Source organism: Corythoichthys intestinalis, chromosome 7 (assembly GCF_030265065.1).
Source record: "Corythoichthys intestinalis isolate RoL2023-P3 chromosome 7, ASM3026506v1, whole genome shotgun sequence".
NCBI lineage: Eukaryota > Metazoa > Chordata > Actinopteri > Syngnathiformes > Syngnathidae > Corythoichthys > Corythoichthys intestinalis.
Window position 1 is genome coordinate 40,835,500 of NC_080401.1, and position 14,495 is coordinate 40,849,994.

The 14,495-nt window shown below is 38.7% G+C and overlaps 1 protein-coding gene across 8 annotated transcripts in view; it reads right to left on the reverse strand.

Annotated features, from left to right (window-relative positions):
- celf5a (cugbp, Elav-like family member 5a) overlaps positions 1–14,495 on the reverse strand; it is a 700,629-nt gene that overhangs the window by 144,562 nt on the left and 541,572 nt on the right. For all 8 annotated transcript variants that reach the window (XM_057840946.1, XM_057840949.1, XM_057840951.1 and 5 more), the window contains exon 6: positions 8,518–8,597. In XM_057840946.1, coding sequence (XP_057696929.1) covers positions 8,518–8,597 — 80 coding nt within the window. The remainder of the gene's footprint in view (positions 1–8,517; positions 8,598–14,495) is intronic.

The following is a 14,495-nucleotide window of genomic DNA, read 5'->3' on the forward strand; positions in this document are numbered from 1 at the left end:
AACGCAAATTGTTGTTGTATTATTATCTTTAAATACCCGCTGCTTTTTGAGCAGAATTCTAGCTTTGTATAGGCTACTGTTCCTAATGTTGAAAGCACAAAAGTGTGTAATAAACAACTAGCACATTTATATTTTGCATTTTGTTTTCTTACTGTACCGAAAAATGAACCGAACCGTGACCTCAAAACCGAGGTGCGTACCGAACCGAGATTTTTGTGTACCGTTACACCCCTACCATCCAATGTATTTTAGCACAAAACACGCATGCGGTGTCTTTAATTACTGCTGTTCTTCAGCAGTGCATTTTGGCGATTGACAAACAAACCTAAAAGTGCCTATGGACCACCAACTAATGTTGTACTTCAACTGCTAAGAAACCAACTTAAGTCAAAAGCAAACCTATCTTTTTTTCCAAATCACATCACAAGATTCCATTTTTATTTAATTGACTTACTACTTTGAATCCTACTTTAGGTCATTTAGTACAGAAAAATAAAATCAGCACAAGAAAATGCCCTATTTATGGTTTTCAGACTAATGCAGCTGCTGTTACACTTAAACACAAGCCCCACTTCCCATGATCACGGACATACAAAAAGTGATGCCTATCACAGATACATTTGTGGACATATTGATTCCCTGGAATAAATAAGCCATATATATGCACCGGGTGACGCTTATTTACAAACTCCCCACGCTGTAGCAGTGCAAATTCCTCATTCCTCCCTGACACAACCATGTTATCCATACAAAATGCCCAGTGGCCCCTGAATGGCACCAATGTATTCATCTCAACTTCTGCGAGCTGGAAAATAAGATCAGTCAGGGAGCCTTTGACCCTTCCTCATGGCTGCCTGTGAGAGTGAAACATAGAAAGTGTGTGTGCACGCGCATATGTTGCAGTCTTCAGTGTGCTCTATACTCTCCGCACACACACGCACCTGCACACACATCTGGAAGTATGTGGTAGCTTGAAACAATCCAAAAGACCACCAAATTTGTTAAAATATTTGCTTGGGGAACACCAATTGGATAAAAAAATTACTAGAGAGGATTGTATTTGGTATAGTCTCAAAATCCCTTGACTGCCAAATTCAAGGGTAATATAAAAGTACTTTGAATAACACAGCAGCTGCAGTCACATCTATTACATGATCACATTCAATTTCATGTAAGCACCCCTAAAAACTAAAATAGAAATAAGACTCCTTGCTGCTTCCCCCAAAATTAAATACAAAAATATTATAAAACTTTATTATACTCTTCCTTACTTGTAATATCCTGATAATCACATCCTCAAATGGCCTCCATTCATAAAATGAATAGGATCTGAAGTGTACTGAAGTGTATGGTACCTAAAGTCACTCTAAAACAAAAACTCACTAACCTGTCCCACACGCAATTGGAGCACTTGGACAAACATAATGACCTTGAGTATAATGAGCCACATGTTGCTTCACCAAGATGAAGACAAAAAAAAAAAAAAAAAAAAAAAAAAAAAAAAAAAAAAAAACGTGTGATAATAATGAATATCTTAATACCTTCCAACAGAAATGTATTTTTAGCTTTTACTTGCAATAAAGTAGAGATTGTGTAGATGAAAAAGCACAGAACATAGAATACAAGTTCTTCTGACTGATATCTATGAACGATCATGTTTTAGCGTCATTAACATTGTTCGAGTCCAGTTCAAATGGATTGGACATCTATCATCATCAACCATACACAGATATTAAGGGGAGGCGGGGGGAGCCTGGTGGGGCTCGCGTGCGGCTTGATGTGATAGGGTGCGCTCAGGTGGGGGATTTCGGTACCGGGATTGGCGATTGGGCGGCGTAGGGTCGGTTGCCAATGGGCTTACACTCGCAAGGGATTCACACGATTACTGGGTTCTAAATCACAGAGCTGATTTGTGTACACTCTACGCCTTTCAATCACTTAGCTTATAGACTCCCCCACCCTCATTCCCCTCTTTCTCTGGTCAACAGGCCCCCCACATGGTGTCAACCAGAAATACATCTAGCTGACGATAGCACCAACATATTAGTAGTTAGTGTAGACGTTCAATGTATTTCTTGTTGTAGTTTGTGTTTCTTTTCTTTCTTCTCTTGTGTTTCTTTTCTTCTGTTCCCCCATAACCCCTTCCTGTTTGCTGCTTTGTCATAATAACGAGGTATGTTGAATGATCACAATGGGAGTATGTCAGACTCTCAATGTGAAACATTAAAACTGTTCGGACCATCCGGTCACTTAGAGGGGGGAGGCGGGGGTGATTTTACGAACAGATCACGTGAAGAGCACCTTAGACGGTCATTTGCTTTGCTTAGCCAAGACCACCTGAGAACAGAAGACGCAAGATGGATATACATAATTTTTTCAAACCTGAGCTTCCAAAAGTGACAACAATTACTCAGCAAGAACCAAGGATTGAAGATGTGGACCATGAAATGCCAAAGAGCACCGCCAAAATGGTGAGCGGAGTTTCAATTTGCCCCAATAAAGATGTTAATTGTACAACAGAGCCACCACCGGGCGTCCCATATTCTTCTTCTCCACTAGCTAAGACAGAAAAACGCGTGTGCCCACACACGCATGCACACAGCTGGGATGCCTTTAATTTTATTGCTGACACTGCGTTTTGGGGTCATCAACATGTTTTGCCCCCCCCGCCACGAATTTCCAACTCTGCCTATGTCGTCAATTGCAATAAATGAGTAAATATTACTGTGGCCTGGAAGTGTCAGCCAATTAGCAAATTCCAAACACTTTGCAAAAGAAAAAAAAAACACAAATGCCAATAGCCGCAAAACGAACATGAATAGCAGCAACACAAGCGCAAAATAACAGTAGATCTACAGTTTAGTACTTATCATTTTGTGACCATCACAAGTTTGGTTTTTCAGAAGTAGCTATCCAGTACAGATTGTGTTAAGTGTCCAACCGGTTATAACAGAAGTGCGTGGCGATAATTCACTTGTAAGCCATGAATCACATTTACAACAGAGGTAAGAACACACGTCCAACTAGTTAACTTTATTGGGTAAAGTCATACAATGAGCTCTACTGGATAACATTAGCCGCTAACTTCATACAATGATCTCCACTGGATGATGTTAACGGCTAACGTCATACTAAAATCTCTACTGGATGAATGAGATAATCTACTAAGATATATCTACCAATCTAAAGCCTAATTCATGCTTCTGCGTAGCGACGGCGTAGACCCTTCGTTGTCAATGAGCATTCGAAGGTCGTACTTGCGGACCTCTTCGATGATCCTCTCGTCAGCTTGGTCCATTTTTGAGTGTAGGGCAAGAATGTTTGTTGATGGCAGTGATTTTGCGCTGAACCAGAAACAACAGTCTAAGCGGACCAATCACAGTCCATTGACGTCACCTCACCATGCTTTGATATGATGCGTAGTCAGGATTTTGTGGAGGTGCATGTAAGGCTATGGCGTAAGGTCGTAAATCGGGTTTGCCTTGACAACCTTAAGTCTGCTTCCCTTGTGGTCATTTTGCATTTTTGTTTCAGCTATTGGCATTGGTGTTTTTTTTTTCCTTTTGCAAAGTGTTTGGAATATCCAAATTGCCGACCCTTCCTGGCCACTGAATAATCTGGGCACAGAGTATTCTGCAAAGGTTTGTCTATGTTGATTATACTCCTTATTGCTGTCTTGACTCCTTTTTGCATTCAACCGAAGCCTGACACACGTGGGCGGTACAGTACAGCCCGCGTATCGACACGGAGCGTCACGGCCCACTGGTGGTGAGCCCCGGCAGCCTCAGGATATGAGATGCTGATCATATTTCTATAATCAATTTAGCAGAGCAGGAGGTATAAATCCTGTCCATTCATCCCCCCCATCCCGCACAGCACCCCCCCACCCACTCCCTTCGGCCCCTTGCTTATAGTCTGATGAATAATTCAGTAGCCGATGTGGCGAAAGGTGGAGTAAACAAGTCTATTGCCTAATATCCCCAGAGGATGCCAAAGAGAGACGAGCCCGGGCCAAAGAGCTCGCGCAGATAGCGGGGCTGGAGCAATGGGGAAGGACAGTATCTATGGAAAACGGACATCAAGAGTCGACCTGCAGTCATTTGCACTTAGATTGACTCGCAGGGTTTTGCTCAAATGGCACAGCTGGCTTTCTAGTGGCTCTTTCCCCGCAACACATTTGGCGACCATTAATAATGGAATCATAAAAGGACAAACATGAGCTCTGTGAAGCGAGTTAGGAAGATAGAGAGAGGGACTTCAGAGTCCACCTGCTTCCAACAAACAAAAATGCGGACGAAAGCGCCGTACACTTGAGGCCTTTTGTGGAAATAATAGATGTGGCTCTGCCAATCGTTCCATTCTGGTCGACTCTTTCACCTTTATTTTGATGAGCGGACTTCCAACGCATGCATAAAATAGGCGCTCTCAGTACAGAATCCGGAATTCACAGGACACGTGGCGTGCTTACATAACGAGCAAATGTAATCTCGTGCAGTGGTTATAGGCGGTGATTATGCGAGCAGAACACCGCTGATTGATGACTCGCCCGAAATTCAATTATCACTCTCAACACTTATCTTCAAATGAGATTTTAAAGAAATATCATGTTAATTAAAGAGACAAACTGCGTCACTTTGCCCATTTTTTTAACGCTTACATGCATCACTGAAGTACAACACATGCTAGAAACACCAGGAATGCATGGCTATGGATAACCATAATGGAACGCAATGGGAGACCTCAAATACTTTCTAATACTGTATATATTGCTGTTGTGTGATACGAAAATTTTATAAATACTGTAATTTCCGGACTATAAGGCGCTACTTTTTCCCTTCATTTTGAATCCGTCGGTTTATAGTCCAGTGTGGCTTATTTGTTAATTTATTTGGGTTAATAGGTAACATTATATTTGACAGCCGCATCATAAGACCGTCATAATTGTGACATGAGCCTATCATGGGCATTACTGAATGATTATGACAGACGTTATTAGGTGTCATCCAGCAAATTATGTCACTAACTCCGTTTCTGTTCAGCTCGGATCTTTTACATGCATTCAAAAGTGATTTGCCAGATTACACGAAATGACATCTGTTACAGTATAAGCATTCGTTAATGCTCATGACAGTGTCATGTCATAATTATGATTGTCTAGTGACAGGCTTATGGCACCTGTAAAATAAAGTGTTACCAAATACCATAACTAGCAATTAATGAAACAACTGTAACACTAACTGAATACATAATTAGCACTGAACATGAATCTTGATTGTAGTTTACATCTGTAACAATGCAATGCATGCTAGGAGGCATGTTGGACAACAACAGTGTTGACAGCAGGTGACAGCAGGTGGCAGCAAAGGTTGACTGTCTCCCCCAAGGGAGCAGTGATGGCCAATTGAAGCTTCTTGAAGCAATGAAGCATTGCAGCCAATTGGTTCAAAGCTTCATGGTGGTTCGTTTGGTCTTATGACAGTCGTATGATGCCGCTATTAAATAAAGTGTTACCGGTTAATAGCTTTTAGTGTAAATATCCCATAATACAGAGAGGAGATCTGCGGCTTATTGTCCAGTGTGGCTTATCTCTGAACAAATGTCGTTTTTGTGTCAAATTTGGTGGGTGGGGGCTTATAGTCAGGTGTGCCTTATAGTGTGAAAATTACGGTATATAGATGTATATATATATATATATATATATATATATATATAGATCTATAAATTTTGAGACCTTTGATCCAAAACACACTAAACATTTTTTTAAATATAGACATCAATGATTGTAGAATATAAATAGCAAAATAGCGATACAACGTACAATGTACAACGTTTTTCCAGAAAATACAGCATATCTCACAGAAGTTAATGCAGTTACAATAAATGTTTTTATTTCTTCTTATTCTCACCTCAATATTTGGTTGCACATAATTTAGAAGAAATAACAAAAAGCAATCGCTTCCTATAACCATCAACACGTTTGGTCCACCTCTCAGATGGAATTTTGGACCACTCTTCTTTTGTCTCTCAGATTTGAAGGGTGCCTTCTTGCAAAGGCAATTTTGAGATCTCTTCATAGTGTTCAATATGATTTAAATCCAGACTCATCGATGGCCACCTCAAAATTGTCCAGCTCTCCAACCATTTCTTGGTGCAATTTGAGGTGTGTTTTGGGTCATTGTCCTGTTGGAACACCCATGACCTCTGACACAGACCCAGTTTTCTGACAATTCACCCTACATTGGCCCAAAACATTTTGATATTCTCCACATTTCATGACTCCTTGCACACTGTCAAGGCTCCCAGTGCCTGAGGTAACAAAACAACCCCAAAACATTATTGGACCTCCACCATGTTTGACTATAGGCACTTTATTCTTTTCTTTGTAGGCCTCATTTTTTGTTTTTTGTTTCAGAAAACTGGGTCTGCGTCAGAGGTCATAGGTGATCCAACAGCACAATGACCCAAAACATACCTCAAAAAGCACCAAGAAATGGTTGGAGACAAAGTGCTGGAGAATTCTGAGGTGGCCATCAATGTGTCCGGATCTAAATCCCATTGAACACCTATGGAGAGATCTCAAAATTGCTGTTGCAAGAAGGAACCCTTCAAATCTGAGCAACCTGGAACAGTTCGCAAAAGAAGAGTGGTCCAAAATTCCATCTGAGAGGTGCGCAAAACTTGTTGATGGCTATAGGAAGCGAGTGCTTGCTGTTATTTCTTCTTAAGGATGCGCAACCAAATATTAAGTTGAGGGTGCCAACAATTTTGTCCAGCAATTTTTTTGTATTGTGTGTACATTTTGGGTTTTCTCTTGAGCTTTTTTTGTGTTTTTCCAATGCAAATCCAAAAAATAAACACATTCATACTGAAAACATTTGTGATTGCGTTAATGTCTGGGAGAAAATGTATTTTCTGGAAAATTTTAGGGGTGCCAATAATTTCGTCTAGCAGGTAATATTCATGTAAAATAAGATTTATTTATTTATTTTTTTTAATTGAAATAACCATTCATTTAAATAACTACTACCACTAATAATAATAATAATTTCACCATGATATATAAGAATGAAATGGTGGTATTTTTAATACTGCAAACTAATAAAACAAGTGGGTCATTTGTCTTTTCCAATAATAGAATCAATGACAACCTGCATAAAAAGGTTACAAAAAAAGTGAAAAGTTGGTAAAGATAGCACACAATTTTTAAAGAAATTAAGTGTTTAATTATTTGCTATAAGACAGGGGTCCCCAAACTTTTTCCTGTGAGGGCCACATAACTTTTCCCTTCTCTGATGAGGGGCCGGGGTCAGTTTGTAACAGAAAAAGTGTGACGATTGCAGGAGTGCCTAAATATAAAAAAATATTGTTTTTCAGAAAGCCACAATCACATAACTCATTCTGGATTCTTCACGGAACAAAAGTAAATAAAATAAAAATGATAATATAATATAATATAATATAATATAATATAATATAATATAATATAATATAATATAATATAATATAATATAATATAATATAATATAATAATCACACTATTAATTAAATAGATAATAACCAAATAACCATCTCTGGGTTCGTCACAGAAAAAAGCCAGGAAATAAATAACACTATTGAAAAAAAAAAAAAAAAAAAAAATTAAAATGCTCTCTGGTATTGTTCAGGGGACCGGACCAAATGTGGAGGTGGGCCGTCGCCGGGTCGCGGGCCGTAGTTTGGGGACCCCTGCTATAAGACTTCATGCAATTCCTTTTATTAAATGTTTGCATGTCACACTAATGTGAATTAATATTTTTGTTGTCAACGAGATTAAAAAATATATATATATACAGTGTATCACAAAAGTGAATACACCCCTCGCATTTCTGCAGATATTTAAGTATATCTTTTCATGCGACAACACTGTCAAAATGACACTTTGACACAATGAAAGGTGATCTGTGTGCAGCTTATATAAATTAGTTAATTTATTTTCCCCTCAAAATAACTCAAAATATAGCCATTAATATCTAAACCCCTGGCAACATAACTGAGTACACCCCTTAGAAACTACATACATTACATTACCTTACTTAAATATCTGCAGAAATGCGAGGGGTGTACTCACTTTTGTGATACACTGTATCCTGTAAATATCTGCAGAAATGCGAGGGGTGTACTCACTTTTGTGATACACTGTGTACTGTATATATACTGTACATATTTAACTTTTTTGCATGAATACAATGCACTCAAGTGTTTTCGCATCTTTAAACAAACACAAGGTCCAGCAGCCCCCTACTACCATCCACTTTCCTTTATGTGGCCTCCGGTAACAAAAACAAATTGGATGTCCTTGCAATAAACAGTAAACTGAATTCTAATGCAAATCACTCAACAATAATGTAATCAGATCTATTGTCTCATTGATCTGCGAGGCTGGTGGCCTTTAGCTCTCATGATTATGTTGTAAATTGTATTTGAATTAGAAGTTTCAAGTTGTGCGTGGGTGCGTTAGTGTACGAGAGGTGTACTCACTGGCATTGTCTGACTTCCATGTAGGGCGCCAATTGCTGACTGAGCCTCAGTGTGTGTGGAGAACTTGACAAAGGCGCAACCTGGAGGAGAAAAACACACGGCATGAATGTGCAATCAGTCAAGTGAGGTGAAAGTCGACTGTATGTAAATAAAGGATGTGGAAGTGTATCTGACATCATAAGGAAAAAAAACCCCAAAAAAACAAAAAAGGGAAAGCTGTGCTTTCACAGTGGGCGGGCGTGACAAGCAGGCTGGAGCTGCAGGCAAAAGATTGCACAGATGAAGCAGAAAAGTGTGCTATTTAGCACTGCGCGCCTGTCTGTGCATTTTAAACACGAGTCAGACTCGCAGTCGCACTGGCATACAACAACACTGAGGTCGATATTTGTGTGGATGGCGCGCAAACCAACAGCTCTCAGTTCACTTGTCCTTCAGGAATATTGTGGTAAAACACATAGGGAGCTTTTTGCCGCCTCTCTACATGTTGCTTATCAATTATTCAGTCGCTAAAGTGAAAAATGGATGACAAAGATATGGAAAATGTATAGCATTTGTTTACAACTGGGAAATAGTGTCTGTGCCCTCGTATAGCTATAAATACATATCTTTGTTCCCCAGGAGACTAAGGCGAACTTCAAAACAGACTGCTGCAGACAAGTTGAGAATGTGGAGCAAAGTATGGATTGTGTGTGTGTTTTTTTAAATTATAATTATTATTTACAAGCCATATGTCCCTAAATGTCACCAGGACCAACAGGAATTAGAAATACTACAATACCTTCTTCTATCTGCTTTTGCCAGTGAAAAGGTTTCATTTAGAAGTACAGTGGTTACTTCAGAAACAAGTTTAATGCATTGCTAAACCCTACCAGTATCTTAAATCATATATTTCTCTACTAAAATGGATAGAAATATCATTTATCCCTTTACGCCTCCCCTTAAAACCTAACAAAAATATTTGTAACATGTTTTTAATAGGAAAATATCACTCTATTAAACAGTACAGTGGTACCTCTACATACGAAGTCAATTCGTTCCAAGACCTTGTTTGTAAGTCGAGATGGTCTTATGTCGAGCAGGATTTTCACATAAGAATAGATTATAATTCCATTAATTCGTTCCACAGCCCAAAAACCTACACTAAATCTGTTGAAAATGCCAGGTTGTTTGCATGTTACGTGTTTTAGATCCCCCTGGTGGCGAGTTGCAATTTGTTGTTTTTATGATCAGGTGTATATTGGCCACGTAAACAAAGCTAAGACCTACGTTCTCATAGAAAGAAAATTAAAAGGCAACGCGTTGATGAAGAGAAAGTTTTGGTCTGATTAATTCGACACAGGCATCATTATTGTTCTAACGGGACTATCTGCAGTGGTATCCATTTTTCTAGTCACAGCAGCTCGGTGCTTTTTAAAAAAATCCCTATTAAATACTGCTTTTACTATTGCAAAAAGCAATTACAAGAGCAAAACAAATACATTATGTATTTTGCGTAGTGTACCTGAACGCACCACAGGGCTGACGGCAGAGTGAGAGAGGGCAGTTAACTTTCTCTTTTCACCTGTTGTTGCTATCAGTTGGCGGTACGTGTTTTGTTGCACAAGTTCTGAATTAAATGATTAAAAACCTGACGAAGCTGGTGATCTCTTTGGTGATGATACCAGAATACTAATTGTCACTAGGGTTGTTCCGATCATGTTTTTTTTTGCTCCCGATCCGATCCCGATCGTTTTAGTTTGAGTATCTGCCGATCCCGATATTTCCTGATCCGATTGCTTTTTTTTTTTTTTTTTTGCTCCCGATCCGATTCCAATCATTCCCGATAATTTTGGCAATGCATTAAGAAAAAAATGAATAAAACTCGGACGAATATATACATTCAACATACAGTACATACAGTAAGTACTGTATTTGTTTAATATGACAATAAATCCTCAAGATGGCATTTACATTATTAACATTCTTTCTGTGAGAGGGAGCCACGGATAGAAAGACTTGTAATTCTTAAAGGATAAATGTGACTTTGTATATTGTGACTAAATATTGCCATCGAGTGTATTTGTTGAGCTTTAGAATGGCTAAATGGCTTTAGCCATTTAACTGTTCTGCTCAAATGCATGATGGGAAGTGCAACCATGACTGTGCGTAGTGGCACCTATTGATATATCTTCTCTGCGTTGGGAAATAACATAGGGTGTTAAGAAAGAGATCAATTACTACCTTTCTTCCCCACATTGCTTCCCATGATATTTCTAATCGTAGGGAGAGGGATTGTAAGGTTTTAGCCAATTAAAAAAAGGCTCCAAAGGCTGCCAAAATTCACTCTACTCATTTTACGCTGCCTTTTAGCTCTATATATAGGTAAAACGGCGCCATTACAGATTGAACGCGACAATGCGTGAGTGGGTCGTGCAGCGCATGCATTAATTGCGTTAAATATTTTAACGTGATAAATTTTTAAAAAATTTAATTACGGCCGTTAACGGGATAAATTTGATAACCCCACCTTAAGCCTAAACTAAAGACTCTGGATGAGTGTAACATATTATGCCTGTAACGTTAAATACAATTAGAAAACGATTTAATTAAAAATGATATATATATTAAAAAAAGACATGTCCGATATTTTTTTGCCGATTCCGATACTTTGAAAATGACGTGATCGGACCCGATCGATCGGGACATCTCTAATTGTCATCTTAACTTATAAAGACTGGCGAACAGAGGTGTTCGGAGTATTGTCAAGCAGTTCATGGACGTGCACCCGACGCTCATATTTTTCCATCATTCCATCTTCATTTCAATGGTGAGCCTCATCTTTTTTTCTTTTTCTATCACCTGCTTTAACATTCTTGGAACCCATGTTGATTTCTCTCACAAGAAAATCCGCTGTGCGTCAGTCTTGCGGGAAAACAATTAAATTGCGACGCTGTCATGAATCGTTGTATGTCGAGCATTTCGTCGGACGTAGAAACAAATGGCGTATCAAATTTTACGTGGGATGTCGAAAAGATCGTGTGTCGAAGCGATCGTATGTCGAGGTACCACTGTACTTCATAAAAATATACAGTGATCCCTCGCTACTTCGCGCTTCAAACTTCGTGGCCTCAGTCCATCGCGTTATTTTTTCTACAATTAAAAAAAATAAATGCAGTATTTTATTGAGCTGTCCCAATCCAATCACTTAGGCTAGGTTCATACTGTAGTTCTTAATGCACAATTCCGATTTTTGTCATATCTGTTTTTTTGCCGTGCCCGTTCTGTCCATTTAGCCGGTTCAAGTATTACACATGCACACTAATTTGCAGTCCAACACGCGCTGAGCAAACTGACTCGCATGCGCAGAAGCATCAAAACAAATACAGTAACTACACAGGCTGTATGTCTTTCCAGGGTGATCATATTTTTGATTTCCACAAAGAGGACACAAATAACAAACATTAATAATCCCTGTTTAGTCTTATATTCAGAGTTTATCTGGACTGATAGAATGCAAGCACGCACGTAAGTAGAGAAGTCCCGATCGATCGGGTCCGATCACGTCATTTTCAAAGTATCGGAATCAGCAAAAAAATATCGGACATGCCTTTTTTTAATATACAGTATATATATATATATATTTTTTTTTAATTAAATCGTTTTCTAATTGTATTTAACGTTACAGACAAAATGTCTTACACTCATCCAGAGTCTTTAGTTATGGCTTAAACTAGGGGTATCTGTCGCGTGCAGTCTATAATGGCACCATTTTACATATACATAGAGTTTAAAGGCAACGTTAATGGAGTATTGAGAATTTAGCAGCCTTTGAAGCTTTGTTTTAATTGGCTAAAGCCTTACAATCCCTCTCTCAACAATTACAAAATATCGTGGGAAGCAAGGTGGGGAAGAAAGGTAGTAGTTGATCTTTTTCTTAACACTAGAGCTGTCCCGACTAATCGACATAGTCGACGTCATCGATGACGTAAATCCGTCGACGAGCACAACATCCCGTCGACGGTTAATGAAGGGTTAAAAAAAATAATATGCGTGGAAAGTTCAAAATGTCGGATGCTCTGTATGCAAGCGGGGAAAGCGGCACAAAGCCAAAAAAAGCGCACCAGAGTGTCCAAAACATTGACTTATTTCAAAGAAACAACGGAGGGTACACTCTTCTGTCCTGTCTCTTCAATGCCAAGCTTGGCTGCACGTCGGCCGTGAATAAACACCTCAAATGCCGTCACCCAGTTTGTAATTTTTTTTCTTCATTTTTTGTACACCAGAGGGTGCTGTCGCCTTACTGAATAATAATGTTTCATTGACAATGGGCCTATAAGTGCTATTAGTATTGTCCTTAATGCTAACTGAAAGGTTTATTTCATGTTATGGTTTATTTTATGGTATAGAAAATTATATAAGGTTAAAAGCTCATAAATATATACAGTATATACAGTGATTGCACTCAAGGGAGAGATTGTCAATGATAAGGTAATAAATTAAGGTAAAGGCAATTCATTGATATATAAATAAGGTTTAATAGGAAAAAGGTGAAAAGTTTTTGTTAATTTCTAATTGTGTTGTTTTATTTGTGTGCACCGCAGCTCTTACGGTGTGATTACATCAAGGATGGAATAAAAGTTGTAAACCATCAGTTTAAGAGACCACCTTTTCAATCGGGATGCTACACTAGTTAATTCTATCAGCATTTGAACTCATTGTTTATTTGTGATTTATTATTGTTATTTACGTGTTTATTTGTACTTTAATAAATAATTTAAGTGTTCCAATATGTTTTTTGTGAATTGATAAGCGTCAACAAAAATTTCATTGCTAAATTAGTTAACAACCCCCCCCCCCAATTTAAAAAAAAAATATTATTAGATTAGTCGACTAATCGTAAAAATAGTCGGCTGACTAATCGGGAGAAAATTAGTCGTTTGGGACAGCCCTACTTAACACCTTATTTTATTTCCCAACGTAGAGAAGATATATCAATTGGTACCACTACGCACAGTCATGGTTGCACTTCCCATCATGCATTTGGGCAGAAGTTAAATGGCTAGAGTATCATTTCCTGAAAGCTCAACAAATACACTAGATGGCAATATTTAGTCACAATATACAAGGTCACATTTGTCCTTTAAGAATTACAAGTCTTTCTATCCGTGGATCCCTTTCACAGAAAGAATGTTAATAAAGTAAATGCCATCTTGAGGATTTATTGTCATAATAAACAAATACAGTACTTATGTACTGTATGTTGAATGTATATATTCATCCGAGTTTTATTCATTTTTTTCTTAATGCATTGCCAAAATGTATATGATCGGGAAAAATTATCGGGAATGATTGGAATTGAATCGGGAGCATAAAATAAAAGCAATCGGATCGGGAAATATCGGGATCGGCAGATACTCAAACTAAAAAGATCGGGATCGGATCGGGAGCAAAAAAACATGATCGGAACAACCCTACACATAAGCCTACGTGTGTGCACTATACAAGCAATACTGAAATAATGCTCATTTGGCGCACAGACAGAAAATCGAGCATTTTCAAGCTTATCCTTTTCTTCATTTTATTTTTCTTGTGATCAAGCCCGCCGCCTGCGTAAAAGCCGAGTTCAAGCTAGGTGCTAACGCGAATGAAAAGCTACATCGCTGCCGTACTGCCTGCCGCTCTCACTCTCTGCTGATGTAATTGCTGCATGAATTCCGATTTGGGAGACTTGACGGTTCAGACAGCCGCCACATTCTGGAAAAATGTGGCCCAGATCGGATTTAAACCACACACGAATGAGACCCAGAACAGATTTGAAATGGTCCACTTCTATGCGACTTGTCACGTTCAGACCGTCAAGTTTGTATTGATTTGTGCATTAAGACCTGCAGTATGAACCTAGCCTTAGTCTCTCCCTCTTTGCTTTTCTTGGTCAGGCCGTGCACTGGAGTTGCTTATTGAAGTTAACGATGATTAACAGGCGTTTAGGTTTGATCTTG